The following is a 20,600-nucleotide window of genomic DNA, read 5'->3' on the forward strand; positions in this document are numbered from 1 at the left end:
GAAATGAATAACACTTAAGGAAAAAAGTGGTAATAATAAGAAATCAATCTTCCTAAGGTAGCTATGCTTTAATGCTTCACAACAGTACTGTATTTAGTTATAATTACAAAGCTGTATGTGAATAGGGTTTTTAAAAGGTAAATTGTTGCAGATTTTAATTCACAAAGCAATTTCTGAAATGTTTTGACATTAATTCTTATACATTTTTTGCCAGATTATTGAATTGGTTGGTATTTTTCATGTTTTAAAAAAACAAAAAAATGTAACAAATATAGTATAGTTTAACAATAAAAAGCCACACTTTACCTTTTCCCTTTTCACTTGCCTTATCATAACTTGTTGAAAATCTGTATAGATAACAAATCAAACTAAAACATATTTATCACACTCTCCATGGACCTAATTCTATCAGTGAAGGTTAACCAAGTGAAGTTACAATTAAAATATAGATTACATGCAGAAGTTCTGAACAAACAAAAAGTTAAGAAAAACATTAAACAGTCATACTCAATGAGAAGCATTTTAGAAAGCTTTCTGCCTTTCTTTTCTGTCTCTCTTTTTCCTCCTTTCATTTCCTCTTTTTTTCCCTCTTTCCCTGCCAGGTCCAGCTCGGCCATATTAAGACTGACGATGATTGCAAAATGATAAAAGGAAAATAAATAAATAAATAAATACATAAAATAAAATAATTATCATAATAATAAAAATATTCAGATTATCAAGGGCAGCTATTTACATGAGATGTCTCCCTTGACAGAGCAAATCTGTCAAAAATATGGCACGCAGATTGCTGTTCTGTATGCTGAGATGCTGGACAGGACAGGTTAAAAAAAAAAAAAAAAAAGAAAGCTTTCTGCTTTACCATACAAATTTCCTGAATGGAGCTACTTCATAACCAAGTTATGAAGTAGCTTCAAGTACTAAGCCTTTTTATTTCCCCACACCATATCTTAAATTACCATACATTTAAACAAACACTTTTAAAAGTAGTTTTAGGTTAGTCAAGTTTTACACAAGTCAGTAAGGTTTGTCATGACACCAGAATTAATTTTATTCAACATTTTCCAACTAAACAACATTTTTATTCAGAGTAGAAGTGTATTTTTCATTTCTATATTATTTGTGCATTCATATAAAGATATTTTTGCTCTAAAAACAGTTAATGATTAATACTAGAAAAACTGAGTGTAGCAGACTTGTGCCTTTGCACCTCCAGGGTGTATGTAGCCAAGCTCACAATCAGATATTTCAGTGACGGATTACTCTGGCATGTTGATCTTATAACAGATGACAAGGATTGCAGCCCTCTCAAATGACAAGCATTGGCAGGCTGTTACTGCATCCGCTGTCAGACAATAACAATGAGACTGCCAGTGAGGGCCTAGAGGTTGTACAGTAAGTCATTTGCCAGTGCTGAAAGAAAGTTTTAGGGGGGGCAAACCCTTTTTAATTTTCAAGTTGTCAAAGGACAGCATGCCGAAGCTCAATCTTGGTTTTGGATGTCTGAGTTTACTGGCAAGAATGAACACTTTTCTTTTTCTTCTGGTTGTCCTAGCAGGTAAGAGACTAAAGACAGCATTTTGGATAATAACTGAAATAAACCTTAACTTTTGGTCTAACACATAATTCCATCTAAGTGTAGATACTAACCTCTTCCTCAGTGGCTTTTGTCAAACAAGCTGGCCAATTCAAACTACAATTAGTACATTTATATTTTGTGCGAAGGGGCTCTTTAAAAAAGAGTCATTCTCAGCTTTTCATTTGTAAGCACATGAAGTTATGTGCACATTTATAGTTTGAAAATTCTTAGTTTACCGCATCTACAGAATCGTTCAAGCATTTAAACAACATATTGCTGTAAAATGACCTTCCTCTCAAGGTTGGCTGAGAGTGAAAGGGGATCCTGCTCTGGCTTCTGGCAGATAAGTTGTGGAAATAGTATAAGAATATCTCTATTAGCAGTGCTCACAGAGGTGCCATCCCAAGTTTAAATAGAGTATTGCTAAATTTAGACCCTAAACTCAACTTGTTGAAAAGATGCATATACTACAAGCATATGCATTTGAGTGCATTTTTTTGTGATCTCTGTTCTCGCTTCTGGGAACTTCCTCATATGTTCCTCTCCTCTAGGGTGCAAAAGTTTCTCAAATAGAAACATTTGAAAAGGTTGACAATATACACCAAATAAAAGTTGATCACACTTGTTTACTTCCTACTTAAACTCACCAGCATCTCACACTCACATGTTACTTGATGCTTCTCACATCTATTTTCAAGTCATATTAAATAAAGCCACCACAAGTAGCAGAGGGCTTTGACGCAACACTGCTCCTTGACGCAACAATATTTTCCAAGAATACTTGAGAGGTAACTTGAGGAGTCACATTCAACAGTCTTCTCACTGTTTCAGGGTACATTCACATCAAGATAGTCTGCTAGACTTGGTCCAATTGGAGACTAAGCTCAGCTGTAGGGGGGTGTTTCCATGTGGACTGAGATCGCGTTCAGACTGCATTTTGGTCAAATGAGCCATCAGAATAATATATCCCCATTACCACCCAAGGTGGCACTGCATTAGTATTTAGCAAAAGTGAGGACAAGACCAACGGGATGAAGAAAACTGTTTCCTCCTCTTGTGAGCTAAAAGAGAGTACAAAACTATTGCTGTTATGGATTTTTTTATTTTGTCTTATGCAAGTACACTGCAGAAATACAATGCAACAATGACAGCAGTATAAGCAATAGATGAAGCAGAGGATTGTTAACGCTAACGCTATCTATTTACCCACAATGCAAAGCTACGCCAAATGCAGAAAGTGTCTTATTTTGTAGTTCGCTTCCTGCATTTTGTCCGTTTGAAATGGGCCTAGACCTACATTTATAGGTGGACTGGGTTTGCTTCTTTGGTCCGAATCAGAATTTTTTTGGTCCATTCCTATTTCCCCAAATGAAGCGGACTCTCCAAGCAAACAGACTCGGATTTGAATCAAAAAGGCTAATGTGAATGTGTCCTAAATCCCTCCAAAAATAAAAAAAACTTGTCCTTCAACAGATTAAAGCCTGTGTTTAATCCATTTTTTGGCATGTTCCAGGCACTGCTTGGGCATCTTCTGATGAAACCCGTCTAGTTAAAACCCTTTTCACTGGTTACAATAAGGTTGTCCGTCCTGTTAATCATTTCAAGGACCCCGTGGTTGTTACTGTGGGTCTTCAACTCATCCAGCTCATCAGTGTGGTGAGGCTTGACAAATTCTGTCTCCCTGTCTGTACTCAGACTCTCTTTGATCAGCTTCTTATGTTTGAACCCACAGGACGAGGTCAATCAGATTGTCAACAGCAACGTGCGCCTGAAACAGGTAGGAATTTTTTTCCCTTCATAGACTAACTTCACTTTCATTTAAATTTGATACAGTCATGATCTATAAGTATGAAATAACAGCGAAACAGCCAACAATTCATCATGGAGCATCTGGAAACTGTACAGAAAAAACTTCTCTAAACAGTCTGAAACCATTGACAGATGTAAAAAGAGAAATTCTATGAAAACAATAAACCATAAAAACAGAGGGTAGGCAGATGAACACATTGAAACACATAGCTCTGAAGCCAGAAGTACCCAAAGAAAGCTATGTAGTGAAATGAGAAATGAAAACCACAAACAAGTACAAAGATGACCAGCACTTCTGTTTTAAAATCATGTAGACTTCAAGAAAAGAGAGATGTTCATTGCATTTTGGCTCCTTTAAAAACTTAGGTCTATTGCAGTATAACTGAGGGATGGGCTAAAATTGTCAAAACAAGAACAAACCATAAGTTTTTTTAAATAAATAAACGTGCTATTGTCTGCCTGAACCTTAAAGGTAATGAGAGTTCTTCCTGAAACTATGCAAAGAGCAGGTTAACAGAACCCACAAAACAAGAACCCACAAAAACCCTGCACTGTAAAAGATAAGAGCTGTACGGTATACGCTATATGGTATCCTGAAGCCTATATTATAAATCTGTGTCATTAAAGGAACAGTTTCCAAGAAGGAGTTCAATTTCAGTAAAAAATAAAAACTGATGTGGGACAAATCTCACAATGGAATTTGAAGCCCTGCAACAGTGATCAAAGAAGCTGATCAGATGTTATGATGTCATGAAAATATTCCTGTAAGGGACAAGAAGTTTCCATATCTCGTTGGTATATTGGTATAGATGTTCCATAATCTAATGGTGTTGTATCAAGAGGAAAAAATTGGGTTTTCATGAGTTCACTCTTCAGAAGAATAAACAACAGGATGGAAACGGATGGCAGCTCTTTAGACTTCTCCATACCTCATCAACTCTACAACACTGGGAGTTTTTCTTGTTCTCACTCCCATGTGACAGTATTAGCCAATCAGAAGCTAGAGGGGGGTCAACGAAGATAAATGCAAGAGAAACACAGGCGGATTCAAAAGCCTGTCATCATTGTTTTAAAATGTAAATATTGGAGCTAAACCTGTACAGATTAATTTTGTGAACACAATTATAATAATCAACCATGTAAAAATATTTAGCTTAATAAAACAAACGAACTTCAATACCTTAATTACCATATTAACCTTACACAAATGTTTAAAAAGGTATCATCTTGCATGTAATAAAGCTCTTTACATATCCTATATTAAAGGTAAAGTAAGATTCAGATGATGGTTTTTTTTTTGGGGGGGGGGGGGGGGGGGGGGTTGGTTTTTTTTGGCAAAGGACTTTTGTTTAATCCGTTCAAAATAAAATGACCCAATACAATGTTGTTCTTAATATCTTTCAATGTTTCTTCCAAAGATCAGTGTCAAGACCTTTTGTTCTGCTATCTTTGTCTGTTTTTTTATTTATTCTCCAGCAATGGAAAGATGTGAACTTGCAGTGGAACCCAGAGGATTATGGTGGCATCAAAAAGATCAGAGTCCCCTCCACTGACATTTGGCGTCCAGATCTGGTTCTCTACAACAAGTATATTTACTGGCTGTATTTGATCCATGCCATGTTTTTTCTTTTCTTTTTTGCAAAGCTTGCTTTTTCATTACAGTCAGCTTTAAGTGACCTGAAAATCCTGACCCCTGAAACAAATTGAAGCCAACTTTCCTAACCTATACAGTGCCATGTATGTGTGAAAGCTCAGATTTCATCAGGCTAAATCTGGCCTGTGTGTATTGCACCCCCCCAAATAACACCACCACCTTATGCTGCATCTGACACATTACTGTTCTCCCCTTGACCCCCAGCTCTGCTGTAGTATTAACTTGGCCACCCCAACCATCCTCAAGCACTAATGTCTCTCTCTACCTTAATATTTCACTTATCATCACTCATTCTCATGCTGCCTCTGTTTGTTTGAATCTGCAGTGCTGATGGTGACTTTGCCATCGTTCATGAGACCAAAGTGTTGCTGGAACACACTGGGATGATCACATGGAACCCCCCCGCCATCTTCAAGAGCTACTGTGAAATTATTGTGTTGCATTTCCCCTTTGACCTTCAGAATTGCAGTATGAAGTTGGGTACCTGGACCTACGATGGAAACTTAGTTGTTGTCAATCCTGTAAGCCTTATTATTTCACTCTTAATCACTTTCTTACCCATCATAAAATTACACTGATGCCACATTCAAATACAGCTAAATGTCAAAAACCTTAAAATATTATTAAAATATCATTAAAATAGAAAGATATTACAATTATTATTAACAAAAAAAGTGATTTGATCAATCAATCAAAGTTTCCACTGTGATCTAATTTAATTATTAATGATTTAATTGATCAAATCACTTTTCTTTACTAACAAAAAAAAGTGATTTGTTCAATTAATCAAAGTTTCCACTCCAGTTCACAAAAATAAGTATTGCTGTTTTCTTCAATGTCAGGAGAAACAATCAAAGCATTAAGAATAAGTACAGAAAGAAAATACCTAGATCAAAATTATCTAAATTTAATGCTAAATTAGTAGATACCAACTAGAGCAATTAAATGTGCCTAGGAAACCATGACCGGGTTTTAGCACAATTTCATAATAAAGTGGAGGCAATACATAAAAAATATCATTACTTGTAAAGTTGCTCAGCTTTGCAAAGTCAAACAGATCTATTTTGAAAAACAAATTAAGTTAGCTGCAATGAATCTAAAAATGTATGGCATACGATTTAACTTATTTGTGGTGAAAACAAAACAAAAACCTCTCTGATGACTATGACCATGGGCGGAAATGTTCCCTTGCCCAGACACGGGTCACCGGGGCCCCCTTCTGGAGCCAGGCCTGGGGGTGGGGCACGAGAGCAAGCGTCTGGTGGCCGGGTCTTCTCCCCTGGGGCCCGGTCGGGCTCAGCCCAAAAGGGTTACATGGACCCCACCTCCAGTGGGCTCACCATCTGCGGGAGGAGCTGCTGGGGTCGGGTGCAATGTGAGATGGGCGGCAACAAGAGGCAGGGACCCTGGCGGTCAGATCCTCGGCTGCAGAAACTGGCTCTAGGTATGTGGTGTGGCACCTCTCTGGTGGGGAATGAGCCTGAGTTTGTGCATGAGGTTGAACGGTTCCAGCTCAATATAGTTGGAGTCACCTTGACGCATGGCTTGGGCTCTGGAACCAGTACCCTTGAGAGGGGCTGGACCTTCTCCCACTCTGGAGTTGGTCATGGTGAGAGATGCCGAGCAGGTCTGGGCATTCTCAGTAGCCCCCGGCTTGGTGCCTGCACATTGGGGTGAAAGGGTAGTGTCCCTCCACCTTTGGGTGGGGGGACTGGTTCTGACAACAGTTTGACAGAGTACCCACACTTTCTGGAGTCCTTGGAGGGAGTTTTGGAGGGTGCTCCTTCTGGGGACTCCCTTGTTCTGCTGGGGGACTTCAATGCTCACATGGCCAATTACAGTGAGACCTGGAGGGGAGTGATTGGGAGGCATGCCCCTGATCGTGGAACAGTGGACCAGCTCTATACCCTCTTTGGGGTCCTGGAGGGGGCATAGGAGTTTGCCAAACTGGGTACTCCAGGAGTATGGGGTACCGGACTCCCTTGTATGAGCTGTCCGGTCCCTGTTCAACAAGTGTCAGAGCTTGGTTCGCATTGCCGGTAGTAAGTCAAATTCATTTCCAGTGAGGGTTGGACTCTGCCAAGGCTGGTCTTTGTCACCGATTCTGTTCATAGCTTATATGGACAGAATTTCTAGGTGTTGAGGGGATCCGGCTTGGTGGCCTCAGAATTGGGTCTCTGCTTTTTGCGGATGATGAGGTCCTGTTGGCTTCATCTGGCTGTGATCTCCAGCGCTTGCTTTAGCAATTCACTGCTGAGTGTGAAGCAGATGGGATGAGAATCAGCACCTCCAAATCAGAAACCATGGTCCTCAGCCAGAATAGGATGGATTGCCCTCTCCGGGTCGGGAGTCAGGTCCTGCTTCAGGTGGAGGTGTTTAAATATCTTGGGGTCTTGTTAACGAGTGAGGGAAGGATGGAGTGTGAGATCAACAGATGGATCAGTGCGGCGTCTGCAGTGATGCGGACTCTGCGCCGGTCTGTTGTGGTGAAGAAGGAGCGGAACCAGAAGGCGAAGTTCTCAATTTACCAGTCGATCTACGTTCCTACCCTCACCTATGGTCATGAGTTGTGGGTTGTGACCGAGAGAACGAGATCTCGTATACAGTCGGCTGAAATGAGTTTCCTCCGCAGGGTGGCCAGGCTCTCCCTTAGAGATAGGGTGAGGAGCTCAGTCATCCAGGAAGGGCTCAAAGTAGAGCCACTGCTCCTCCGCATAGAGAGTAGCCAGTTGAGGTGGCTCGGGCATCTGATCAGGATGCTTCCTGGATGCCACCCTAGTAAAGTGTCCAGGCAAATCCCTCTGGGAGGAGACCCCAGGGAAGACCCAGGACACGCTGGAGGAATTATATCTCTCGGCTGGTCTGGGAACACCTCGGGATCCCTCCCACAGAGTTGGCAAATGTGGCTGAGGAGAGGGAAGTCTGGGCTTCCCTGCTTAGGCTGCTGCCCCCGCGACCCGACCCCGGATAAGCAGCAGAAGATGGATGGATGAATGGACAAAACAAAAACCTTTTACAGACTGTAATTAATGGCCCTCTTCATACCTATTGTTTTGAATGGCCTGCTCTATACGATTGGATGGGGATATATCCTTCAAACACAGCTGCTGGAGGCATGGTTTTGTGGGAAGTCTGAAGAAAGGGGTTTGAACTTTTGAATTTTCCCAGGACCCCCTACCCTGCATTTAATCAACATTAAACAATATTTTAATTTACTCTCAATTATAGTGTTGAGTATCTTTGTAATGTTTAATTGAAGTGTAAGGCTTAAATTATTTGCAGGTCATTGCATTCTGAAACTATTTCAATTTCTAAACATTTGAATTCCTCTGAATATTTGGTAATAAAGAAACTAAAAGGAAAGAAAGAGAATAAACGTGTTCACTTTTTCTCCTTGCAGGACAGTGACCGCCCTGATCTGAGTAACTTTATGGAAAGTGGGGAATGGGTGATGAAAGATTTCCGTGGTTGGAAACATTGGGTGTACTATGCCTGCTGCCCAGACACCCCCTACCTGGATATCACCTATCACTTCCTCATGCTGAGACTTCCACTGTATTTCATTGTCAATGTCATCATCCCATGCATGCTCTTCTCCTTCCTCACTGGCCTTGTCTTTTATCTTCCCACGGACTCTGGTATGTGTATTCAAATACAAAATAGAAATAAGAATTTGTTAAAAATTTAAAAGAGATCATAAATGTATATTAGGGGTGGGACTTGATTTAAAAAAAACAATCGAATTCATTACAGGGTTTGCAATTATTCGCGAAGACTTTTTTTTTATTTAATTACGACTGAATCAAATAACATACACAGACATTAATATAAACTCGAGCTCCAGTAATGTCTGAAAAAATTCATTAAAAAAAAATAGAAAATATCCTTGACCAAAACTGAAGACATTTAAATAAAAGTGTCATTTTAAGTATTTTAACAGCTCCGGTCCATGTTATTGTCTTTTAACTTTTTTTATGTTTGAGTCTATACTCTTCATGAAAAGGCAGTAAAATCTGACAGTAAACTAGGCCGGGATCCACCAGTAGCAACTTCAGTCTGGTCATGCAGCAAAGACCTCATCTGCTGCTCTGAGTGCAGTTTGAAGCTGGCTGTAGTGACCTCTTGCCTGTTTATCTGGATGAGGAAGGAGTTTATGCAGAGCTGCTTCTGCTCACAGAGAGTAAAGCATACATGTTTTCTCCTTACTCACCAAAAGTCTCCATTATCACCAGGAAAAAGTAGCTAAACCTGTTGATAGTTCTTCAAATAGAGTTGCAAGAGGGTCAGGAAAATAGCTAAATATACTGTACCTCTAAAGTCACTAATGTATTAGCAAAGTTGGCTGTGTGCATCAGTGCAATAGGTGAACCTTGGAATTATGAATTGACAAAAGTTCTGGGATCAAATGCATTAATTTCATAATTTGCTAGTTGTGCTGTAGTTAAATAATTGTAAATAATACGTTCAAATCCCACTCCTAACATTTATATAATATGCACTGCATTTACTTTCTCTGCTTTTTTTTTTTTTATAGTATCAGTTAATTTTTGGTAAATTTTCATATCTAATAGTGACAATTAGACTAAAGTCTCCCTACATCAGCCACTGCAGAAACTTCACAGCTTATGTGCACATCTGGTTGTGTTCCCAGTGTGTACGCCCGCCTCATTACCCAGTGTCCCTCTGTGCTGTCATGTCTGAAAACAGGCCTTTGCTTTAATGTATTATACATCACTTGATCCCTGTTTCTGATATGGCTGCTGACAGGATAGTGTGAAAGAAAAGCTGTTGCCAAAAGCTGCTCTCTCTGGAATAACTGCCTTTTCTGAGCTGCAGCAGCAGCAGCTACAAGATATGCTTTGCATTTTTTAAGTATGTAATGGTGTCAAATTCAGCTTGCTTGCTCTATTGCTGATTTTATAAACAAAAATCCCTTTTAGCAAATATGGTTTTCTTATTGGAGTAGAGAGAACAATATATTTGTTTTATAAAATAGTAAGGCTCTTGATTGGGCTGTTGGGACTTTGAAACCAGGTTGATGACAACAGCCCTCCCTGGTGGGAGTGTAATCAGACTACACGCCAATGAGCTAACATTTAGATAAATGTGGCAGGTCCACATTTTTCAATATTTCTTTCAAATTAAAGGATATTTTATTGACAAAATGTGGTATATTCAGAATTTTATATTTATTTTATTATTTGTCATACAACTTGGCATCCTATATCACAGTTTAGTGGGTGTTTCAGCTTTTTACTTCAAATTAGGCTATAAAACTACGTGGTTATTTCTTTGGCATTTTGGACTATACTTTTAGGGACCATTTAAAGTAGTTCCTTATATTAGATCAGAGAAATCCTAAATTTGAAATTTTATGGAAACCAATATTTTATAATGAAAAAAGTACCTCAGTTAGTCTTTTCCTAAGTCCTTATGAATGAGTCCTTTCATTTCTCCTTAACCATCATAAGGTAAAGGAGAGATAAAAGGTCACATTCATGAGGACTTAGGGAAAAGATGATCACACTGCAATGAAACTCAAACCACATTTGAATCAATCTGCAGTACTGAAACTATACTGTTTGTATAATATTCTAGAAAATACACACTGGCTATTACAGTCAGTGAGTTATTTACTATTGTTTTGGTGTTTCTACATAATGTAAATAATATTCATTTGATGTACTGTAAAATACTACTTTTTTTTTTTTTTTAACAATGCTTATCATTTCAAAAGTAAAGAAAACGCCTTAAAAAGGAAAAGATATTGTTACTGCTTGCTCACACACTCCTTGCAAAAATATTTTCAGAATTACAGAACAACTGTATGACTACAACAAAGTAGTTGTGATAGTAGACATGACACATTTGGCCCTGAAAATGGTTTGTTGTGTCTTCCAGGTGAGAAAATGACTCTCAGCATCTCTGTCTTGCTGTCTTTGACTGTGTTCCTGCTAGTCATTGTGGAGCTGATTCCCTCTACCTCCAGTGCTGTACCACTCATTGGGAAGTACATGCTTTTCACAATGGTGTTTGTCATAGCATCCATCATCATCACTGTCATTGTCATCAACACCCACCATCGCTCTCCAAGTACTCATACGATGCCAGACTGGGTCCGTAAGGTGAGTACAAAGGGGGAATAAAGGGGACTTCTGAGGAGATCTATAAGTACAAATATATCTACCCAATACTGACAAGCTGAGCCACCAATGATCTTTTTCCTCTGTCTCATGTTGCCATCTAGTGGTAGCAGAAAGACTCTGTCTGGATTCTTGTGTCCTTGCTTAAGTGCTGTAATGTCTAATAACTCCTTTATCTCTTTTATGGCAGGTTTTTATTGAAACTATTCCCAACATCATGTTTTTCTCTACAATGAAACGCCCAGGGAAAGAGAAGGAGAATAAACCCATCTATGGTGCAGACTTTGACATTTCAGAGATCTCTGGCAACCAGATCTCTTCTGTGCCCTACCAGTCACCTATCACCAAGAATCCTGATGTCCGCAGTGCCATTGAAGGAGTCAAATACATTGCTGAAACCATGAAGTCAGATGAGGAATCAAACAATGTAATACTTCCTCTTTAAAAAGTGTTTCGAATATAGGCTACACTTCTATTCTGTCTCTCGTTTTGCATATGTAACACATGTGTCTCTTCCTCTTTTTATCAGGCAGCTGAAGAGTGGAAATTTGTGGCCATGGTGCTGGATCACATTCTGCTTTGTGTATTCATGGCCGTATGTCTCATAGGCACATTAGGTGTATTTGCAGGCCGCCTCATTGAGCTGAGCATGCTTTAATGGACTGTGTTTTATGGTTTAATGGTTTACCTGCTCAGATTTTTGTTTGGCTATATAAAGTATATTACATGTGTTTGTTCTTGAAGCCACTGTAAGCTCTGCAATATTTACATTATGTCCCTGTCTGTGTGTTTGTTTATTTTTTTCAAGTTTAAAGTATTTGTTGTGATAGCTATATTCTTTGCTTTACATATTTATAATCCACAACTATTTTGACACTAACAAGGTGACTGATTTGACTGAAGGGTCATCTCAAATAAAGTGTATTACACAATTCCTTATGGTATTTCTCTTTCTTAAGCTATGTGATTTTGGCAAACTGACCACTAATGCAACACTAATGCAAAACCATTAGTATCTGATAATGTTTTCTGTTTTATTTTACAATCATTTGGCAGATGTTTTTATCCAAAGTGACTTAGATGTGATTGCTATCAATTAACCATAGCAATATGTTAAAGCCGTATTGGCTATAATGTATGCATACAATATTTTGGCAAATGTTCACCTGATTTATAAGGTAACAGAACAATAACATCAGTTTTCTGACACACGTGAATCTTTCAGACAATCATTCATGGAGTTGCTGTGTGTCTATCAGTACAATTTACATTGTACACACAGTTCTGTCAACCATCTATTTGATATTCAAATGCACATGCAGGTTCTCTGCTTTACCAACTTTAATCTGAGTAATATAGTGTCATAACGTCACATGCTGATGGAAGGTCATGTGGCGGGATAAACGATGGGATGGAGAAGTTTTCCTAAGATTACAGCTTTTAGATAAGTGTAATCTTGTTTGACAGTTTATTTCTCTCGTGGCTCTGCACAAGCAACATGAAACTGGACAAAACAAAAGCACATAATAATGCACCGACGTGCTCGAAAAGGAGCAGGAAGAATGAAATAAAGACACTTAAACTGCATAACACAGATCCAGTTACGATAAGAGCATGTAATAATGTCTAGCGTGCTTCCAACTTATTAGTGACCTGTTCGATGGAGGGTGGTTGGACCAGGCTAAGCCCCGCCCTCCTCCTCTTGTGATTGGTGAAGACGTGTTGACAAATCAGAGATTATGAAAAGCGTTGGGAGGGACGTTAAGCAATGAGGTAGTGAACGCTTCTGTATTCGTTTTGTGATATTTTAAAGGTTTTTTTTTTTTTTAGATGTATATGAAACGTTTAGTGAATATGTAACTTTACTTTGTAACTATGTGCTCCCTGCTTTCCGTCAGACAGGTGACTAAATGTTAACAGCTGCGCAAAGAACTTTGACCGACACATGGGACTTAAACAGAGGGCAACGCGGCTGTAAGAGAGACACGTACCTTGTATGTTTACGTTATATATCTTTATTTGAGTCAAATGAGTTATATATGTCACACTGCTTGCCTGTTGTGTGCTTATAACTTTACAACCTCTTTAAAACTGATAGCCTACCACGTGATGGTGTTATGTAACCATCGTAATTAATGCTTTGTATCGGATGTGATCAGCAGAATTATTAAGTGTACTTCGCTTTCTTCCGCCTTTAGTGTTTAGCTGTACCTGTCAAGGACGGACCCAACATTAGCATGACAATAAACCTGTCATGACTCTGGACACCACGGGGAATATTATCATGATGGGGACACCGGGCAGCTATAACTTTACATTCAAAGAGAACACCAGCTCTGATCCTCCTGATCTCACCTCCACTATGTCCATAGATAGGCTCTTCCCGGCTCTCTTGGAGTGTTTTGGGATCATTTTGTGCGGTTACATCGCCGGGAGGACAAATATCATCACCCCCATTCAGGCCAAAGGACTGGGAAACTTTGTGTCCAAGTTTGCTCTTCCAGCACTGCTTTTTAAAAACATGGTGCTACTGGACTTTGCTGATGTCATCTGGCCATTTCTCTGGAGCATCCTCATTGCCAAAGTGTCTTTATTTTGTATTATTTGCATCCTTACTCTGATAGTTGCCAGTCCTGACAGTCGTTACAGTAAGGCTGGGCTATACTCAATATTTGCCACCCAAAGCAATGACTTTGCGTTGGGATATCCAATAGGTAAGTGTAAAACCTCTTACCACCCACCAGATAAAGATAAAATAATAGTTTAGTCTGAACTAATGTTGCTGTTAAGGCTTCATTTAAACAAATTCTTGTACACATTACTAAAGGCCATAGGCCATGGGTTTCAAGGCATTATTTTAATGATCTTGGATAATCTTGCATCATATTAATAGCTAGGCATATTGTTTAATCTGTGCCACAGTGAGCAGTTGTCCAGTTTTGTTTCTGTGTCAACATTTTGTATTCAACTTAGAAAAAACAGCTTTCTCTTTGTGAATTTTTCTTTGAGCCACATGTTTTCATTTTTATTCTTTAGTTGAAGCTCTCTACCAGACCACATACCCAGAGTACCTCCAGTATATCTACCTGGTTGCACCTGTGTCCCTGATGCTCCTAAATCCCATCGGGTTTGCACTCTGTGAGATCCAGAAATGGAAGAACGAACGAAGCCACCAACAAAGCAAACTACTTCTTGTCGGCGTTGTAGTTTGGCAGGTCCTAAAGAACCCCATTGTTTTCATGGTTGTCATTGGTATCATCGCCCACTTTGTCTTGCACCAGACAATTCCACCGTTCATAGCGGAGTTTCTGGATGGCTTAGCCAACTCTTTTGGTGGAGCTGCTCTGTTCTACTTGGGTCTGTCCATGGTGAGCCAGTTGAGGAAATTAACAAGATCCACAGTTGTGACACTGATATCTCTCATTACTGCAAAACTGTAAGTGGAATGATCAAAGCTTGTACAGTATCTGCTTGGCTTTTTTATATATCAGTGATTTTGTGGTATATAAGAAAAACCTTTACATTATTTTAAAAGATGTACTATTTTATTGTCGAGAAGGTCAGTAAAGTGGAGCTTTGCAAAGTGCTCCCAACATGCTGTTTTGGTTATGATGACTCAGGCCTGTTAAGACCACAAGACATTACCAAATGAATGTCTCATTTAAAGTTGGCTGCATCGTATAAAAATGACTAGTAAATGTAAATATTGAAGTTGCTCTGTATTTGACAGCATGGTGTAAGCAACCTTTTAGATGATATTCTTTGTTTTTGGTTTTTGTCTCAGGCTCCTTATGCCCCTCCTTTGTAAGGGCATGGTGGATCAGCTGGACACCAGCAACAACAGTACTCTGAACCACTCCAGTCTTTCTGATTATGCCTTTCTTTATGGAGTGTTTCCCACTGCACCAAGTGTTGCCATCTATGCAGTCTACTATAACGTAGAACTAGAAGTTGTGAGTAGTCTACAATTACTTGCCAATGTTTGATCTGCCCTTCACCTTCTTAAGTACCTTTTGTGTCCCTTTAACCACTCGGTAACTGTTTTTTTTATCTTCATAAATCCATACAGATAACCTCTGGGATGGTGATCGGCACATTTCTCTCAGCTCCGATAATGTATGTTTCGGCATGGTTACTCACAATCCACTGGATGGATCCCCAGCTTTTAAAGAACTCACTTCAGAGTGTTAGTTTAGATATAAGCATTGTGAGCTTGGTTGCTCTGGTGAGTCACAATATAAAAGTCCATTGTTGCATTATACAGGTTTTGAGTTGGCCAACCTTTCATAACTGACATTTTTTTCAACTGGTTCTTCTGTTTACATTGTTTTGTCTCTGGATATTGAAAGTGCAATCCCAGGGATGCCTGAAATATATATCATGTCCTGCCTTATAAGTGGCTTTAGTTTGAGCTGCTGTTATTTAAGTCGCAGTCTATACGTTGACTACACCCATTTCAATATAGATATAACACATCTCCTGTCTTTTTTATTTTACATCATGTGGCACAAGTGACGGAGACAAAGGAAATTTGGGTTTATTAGAGATTTCGATCCACTAAATCAAGCTAACTTGAAGTGTTGTTCAGACAGTGTGTGGCCTCACCGATGCTTTTCTTGACTCAGACTTACTTCTTCCTTCTCACTTTCTGTACTTCTTTTAAGGAACTTAAAATACACCATTCACGGTGGTGAAATGTGGTGACATCTGTGTTTGCTTTTGCTTTAAATAACGAGCGTCATTATCCAGGATTATTTTCAAACTGTAAAGATTCAATGACCAGCCAGCAGTGTTCATCATGCATCCTTATTATCTGTACAAAAGTCTTTATGCTTGTACACATACCTAATTTGAGTTCTCTTTCTCTGAAAGGTTTGGACAATTTCTGTCATGTTTTTAAGTAAGAAATTCAAGAGGCTACCTCACAAGTTTACTGTCAACCTTTTCTTTGCCCAGGTAAAAAAAAAAATAAAATAAATAATAATAATATATACTCAAAATTTTAGTTTCTGGTCGAATTTTATATCTAAATTTAGTTTTTTGTAAATGCTTATTTTTATGGTCTTTTTTTTTTTTCTAGTTGTTAGCTTGCATTGGAATGATTTTGTGGAACTTCGTGGTCAGGACAGATAGCTTCATCCTGCAGGTCCTGACCTTCACATTATTATGTTCTTCCCTCTATAGTACCTACATATGGCCGGGTATGCACACCACTGCATGAGGACACGCAAACCACACTGAGCTGAAAATCATTCATGTTATTAAATTTAGCGAGTATAAATTTGTTGAGCTCTTTAATGTAAAATTTGATTGTTCTTTTTGTGACATACATTTTGTTGTTGTTTTAGGGTTAATAGCGCTCTCAATTGTGCTCATGAAAAGATATGACAATCTGGAAGGATCATCAGGCATGTTGATCATTGCAGGCTGGGGGTGAGTGACTTTTAGGTAACATGGACATTAAATTCCAAGTTAGCTTGTTTGATCCATTAAAAGGCAAAGAGCCTGTCCTGTAAGTAGTTTGTACAATTAAGCATTACAGAAATTTTCCAAAAGTGTTGAAATAATTTTTATCTGATCCTTCATGCAATAAATGAATTTGTTTTGGAACAGGATTCCATGTTTTGCCACAGCTATTTTGCTTTTGACTGGGCGAAACATGGCTGACGTAACTGATGGATCTTTCTTCTATGGTAAAGCGCAGGTAACAAAAGAAATAGCTCTTTTTCCTGTTTTCTGTCATTTATTGTTACAAAGGAAAGTTGCATAAAAGTCTGCATGATGTGTGTGTTGTCTGTTAGATAATCTGCACCACAGTCGTTGTCAGCCTCAGCATACTTCTGGGGGGAGGCTCTCTTGTGTGTCTCAGCAGAGGAAGCTGGGCCCAAAATGATCAAAACCCAGAGGAAAACTCTCCATATCATGCTGCAGAGGATCATATAACTGCGGCTGAACCAGAAATGCAGACTTCTGCTGAGCCAACCTGCACAGCAGGAATAAGAGGTACTTTTTCTTGTCAACATTTAACTTGGACTACAGTTTTTCCTTATTCAAACAAGTCAACCTTTGTTCCTGTTACTTCCAAATGACAAAAGCAAGATTGCAAAATATTGACAGCTGATGATTACAGTAACCGGACAATCCTTGGAGCATATTTGAAATCGTACTTGCAGTCTGCTATTTGTGTTATCTGGGAAGAAATGTATAATTTTCACTTCTTTTGACTTTATCAGAAGGCCTCATATGTGACTGTGCTCCACCCCAGCCCATGCCTGATATGATCATCAGCACAAATATGAACAACACACCAACCACACTCATAGGTAGTGCATTGATAAGCAATTGACATGCCTTTTTTTCTTTTAATTGTAAATGACTTGGAACCCCACAGAGTAATCCACACATTTAAATAAAAAGATGGAAACTTTACTCTGTCATTTAACTTTGTGTTTGAGGAACGTGAATTTACATGCAAAGCATTAAACTGATCTTCCTCTTCAGGTCAATGTGAGAATGGATGTGAGTCAACAGACTGCATCCTCATTCACATGGAGGAGCTCCAACAGGTTGCAGATAGACAAGTGGTCCGTCATGTGCTCATATGTCTGCTTTTGACTGTATGCCTGCTGGCTGTGAGTAAACCACCACCTTTCAGTTCTGCAGTGACAGCCAGTCCGCCTTCATCTGTCAGCATTATTATATTTAGTGCATCTCCAACTAAATTAGATTGAAATAGCTGAACTGAGTTATTTCCAGCTCCTGTCAGGGGAAAACTTTAAGAAAACCTCTTCAGAAAGCCCAATAAACATTCTCTTGTCTGAATTCATATTTGGATTATTGAAGTTTCATATACTTATCTATGGTGACATTTCAGCACATTTAACGATTGTTGCCACGCCTCAGAATTTGTATTCTTTGATTGCATATTTAATTGAACTATTTTATAGTTGTTGTCCTAAATAGGATTGAGACTCATCTCAAACATAAAGTCTCTCTTAAATATCCTAATAACAGAACTTATCCAGCTGCTTCTGGCTGCTCTATGACCACGATCCTGGAAGACTGTACTTAGAGCTGCTGTTTTTTTGTGCTGTAGCCAACTTTGGACAGGTTAGTGTAACAAGTATTTTGGGCTTAAATCATGATATTTATTCTGACATTGCAGAGGTCACAAATGTGATATTTTCTGTTCACAGGGACTTATTTCCTTTGCACTTTTTGGGCTGGACAAGCATTTGATTTTATTGCCATTAAAGAGGTGAAAATCATTCATGTTATTAAATTTAGCCACGCTTTAAAGTATTTTCAAAGGTTTTTAAATATTCATGTCCATTGTGTGTAATATATGTCCAGTAATGCGTCTGTTTTTTTTTTTTTCCTGACTTTTAGATTGTTTAGTAGGTGCTTTAGAAAGAAGCAAGACAAGCAGCCGGAGCCCGATTTACCCAATGACATCAGGATGACCTGCACCCAGTTCACCAAGTACCACAAACAGCAGTGTTTTCGTGACATTGTTAAAAAGAGAAGGTGACGGCACACAACATGGATTTGTTTGAGATGAGAAAAAATCTTGAGTAAACACACTTCCTTTGAAGGAAACATGCGTGGTAGTTATCCACAACCCACAAATTATTTTAATTATATATGTATTTAAAATACTGATTCATGCTCATTGCATGTGATGTGTTGGGACTCTGCCAGCTTCTCCTCTGTCTCTGTTCAAAGCAGCTGAACTCTTTGTTGACTTTCAGGTGTGGAAAGAAGACTGTGGTGGATTGTTTTCTTGGCTGTGAACTTGTGGAGTGGCTTCATCAGGTGGGCTTGGCACAGGACCGTGGTGAGGCAGTCCTCTATGGGACACGGCTACAGCAGGGAGGTGTGCTCCAGCACATCAAGCATGAATACAGCTTTGAAGACAGTGAGCTTTTTTACTACTTCGTTAAATAAAACCAAAGCATGAAAGGTGACATTTCTTGCAATACAAATGTACGGTGTGAACTGTCTGTACAGTTCAACATTAGACAATCCATGCCATGTGACCTTATGCTTATGTGTTGGCATGTAACAATAGACTGTGAAAGTAAGTGTCTCACACTGTATATTGTGTGAAGCTGGCCTTAAAGGGAATCAATATTGTATGTTTTTGGTATGGTTTGTTTGTTTTTTAAACCATTTCGGTCTTTAAGGGAACCCAGACTAATAAAATTCGTAGGCTGTTAATATTTTCTATTTAAATACAGTGTTAAAATACAGGAAATATCTTTAGAATTTCTAAAAAATTTTAAGGTTTATCTCCGTTACAACTAGGAAGCCCAGCACTTGTGGAGTTCATTCAAAGTTATGGCATCATCTGGCAATGGTTAGCCATTACTGTTTCTGCCATGTTACAACTTCTACTGGCTAGCAATAAAAACTTTGGTCCTACGTCACATATTCTTTTAACTGTTGAGTAAATACAGTTCCCTAAAAAATTTGCAGCTGTGTTTTCACCACATCTGTTCCCTGTTCATGCTCCTTTCAGTAGAGCCAAAGGTAAAGAACTCATGGGTCTTTTTTGTCATAACTATGGTTACAACAGAATGTGCTTATAAAAATGTCCCTCAGCCTTTTGAAATACTACTGATTGACAAGTGAGATATGTTTTCACAAGTGAAATACAAAATGCTGCTTCCAGTAATGCAACTTAGCCACATCAATATGACTCTGCTCTTTAAGCGGTACTGTAGACACAAGATCTACCAAAGTATCCAATTCCTTATCCATACAGACCAACAGATTCCAGCACAAACCTCAGTCCCTGTTGGGTCATCAATAACTTCACACTCTTCTCAGATGTTCAAAGTTTAAAAACTATAAACAAAGTACAAACTCAACAAAACGGAACCACAATTATGTCACAAGTAGTTCAGGTTGAAACAGAAGTCGAAGGCATCTGCCTGTAGGGTCCTGCCAGTTGACGTCATTACCCATAATGCATTGTGGCATGAACAAGAAGGGACTATGAGTTAATGATTTTTCCTAATATTCCAAACCACTTTGACAAAGTTACCCTTACATCTCTTGACCGGGTTATTAGTCAGGGTTCCTTTTGATATTTACCATTTCTGAAATGTGAATTTGCAGCTGTTTTGTCCTGACTGTTTCTTTAAGATGGACTACTAACCTGTGCATTAGCATACTGTTATATGCTAGTTTATTTGCTATAAAGCACAAAAAGGTGTTGTCATTGACTAAGCTGGTCATTTTGTGCTGAATGTATTATTGCACATACTGAGACACCTCTGCAAACATAGTAAGAAATATTTGAGATTACATTTAATGTTTTCTTCATATTTATGTTTATCAGTTAGTTTACTGCTTATGTAGCACAGGGGAAAAAAGGGAAAAATATAAGGTTTGCAGTAGTTATTCACTT

The 20,600-nt window shown here is 38.8% G+C and overlaps 2 protein-coding genes across 4 annotated transcripts; both read left to right on the forward strand.

The window, feature by feature from the left end:
* The first annotated feature begins 1,367 nt into the window (after positions 1–1,367).
* LOC306766221 (acetylcholine receptor subunit alpha-like) lies at positions 1,368–12,119 on the forward strand. The gene is made up of 9 exons (XM_079253859.1): positions 1,368–1,558; positions 3,093–3,235; positions 3,312–3,356; positions 4,865–4,974; positions 5,368–5,563; positions 8,443–8,680; positions 10,944–11,167; positions 11,376–11,612; positions 11,715–12,119. The coding sequence occupies exons 1-9, from the start codon at positions 1,474–1,476 to the stop codon at positions 11,841–11,843; spliced, it is 1,407 nt and encodes a 468-aa protein (XP_079109985.1). The 5' UTR covers positions 1,368–1,473; the 3' UTR covers positions 11,844–12,119.
* An 816-nt stretch (positions 12,120–12,935) lies between these two features.
* gpr155a (G protein-coupled receptor 155a) lies at positions 12,936–20,482 on the forward strand. 3 transcript variants are annotated; one of them, XM_079254035.1, is made up of 17 exons: positions 12,936–12,958; positions 13,084–13,179; positions 13,384–13,899; positions 14,222–14,621; positions 14,970–15,138; positions 15,255–15,410; positions 16,058–16,141; positions 16,266–16,386; positions 16,534–16,618; positions 16,799–16,889; positions 16,987–17,188; positions 17,419–17,508; positions 17,687–17,817; positions 18,200–18,295; positions 18,382–18,443; positions 18,575–18,712; positions 18,937–20,482. In XM_079254035.1, exons 3-17 carry the CDS (start codon positions 13,440–13,442, stop codon positions 19,130–19,132), a joined length of 2,481 nt encoding a protein of 826 aa, XP_079110161.1. In that variant the 5' UTR covers positions 12,936–12,958; positions 13,084–13,179; positions 13,384–13,439; the 3' UTR covers positions 19,133–20,482. The 3 variants fall into 3 exon arrangements, with proteins under 3 accessions (XP_079110161.1, XP_079110163.1, XP_079110162.1); XM_079254037.1 differs by having other exon boundaries at positions 12,946–12,958; positions 13,084–13,159; XM_079254036.1 differs by lacking the exon at positions 12,936–12,958 and having other exon boundaries at positions 13,006–13,159.
* The last annotated feature ends 118 nt before the right edge of the window (positions 20,483–20,600 follow it).

This window comes from Telmatherina bonti (assembly GCF_933228915.1).
Source record: "Telmatherina bonti genome assembly, chromosome: 15".
NCBI classification, from domain to species: Eukaryota; Metazoa; Chordata; class Actinopteri; order Atheriniformes; family Telmatherinidae; genus Telmatherina; species Telmatherina bonti.

Coding starts and splice junctions, on each gene's coding strand:
- LOC306766221 (XM_079253859.1), top strand. CDS start 1,474: ATGCCGAAGCTCAATCTTGGTTTTGGATGTCTGAGTTTACTGGCAAGA. Junction 3,357..4,864: donor GCAACGTGCGCCTGAAACAG/GTAGGAATTTTT, acceptor TTTATTCTCCAG/CAATGGAAAGATGTGAACTT. Junction 8,681..10,943: donor TTATCTTCCCACGGACTCTG/GTATGTGTATTC, acceptor TGTGTCTTCCAG/GTGAGAAAATGACTCTCAGC.
- gpr155a (XM_079254035.1), top strand. CDS start 13,440: ATGACTCTGGACACCACGGGGAATATTATCATGATGGGGACACCGGGC. Junction 17,509..17,686: donor CACACCAACCACACTCATAG/GTAGTGCATTGA, acceptor CTTCCTCTTCAG/GTCAATGTGAGAATGGATGT. Junction 18,444..18,574: donor ATTTTATTGCCATTAAAGAG/GTGAAAATCATT, acceptor CCTGACTTTTAG/ATTGTTTAGTAGGTGCTTTA.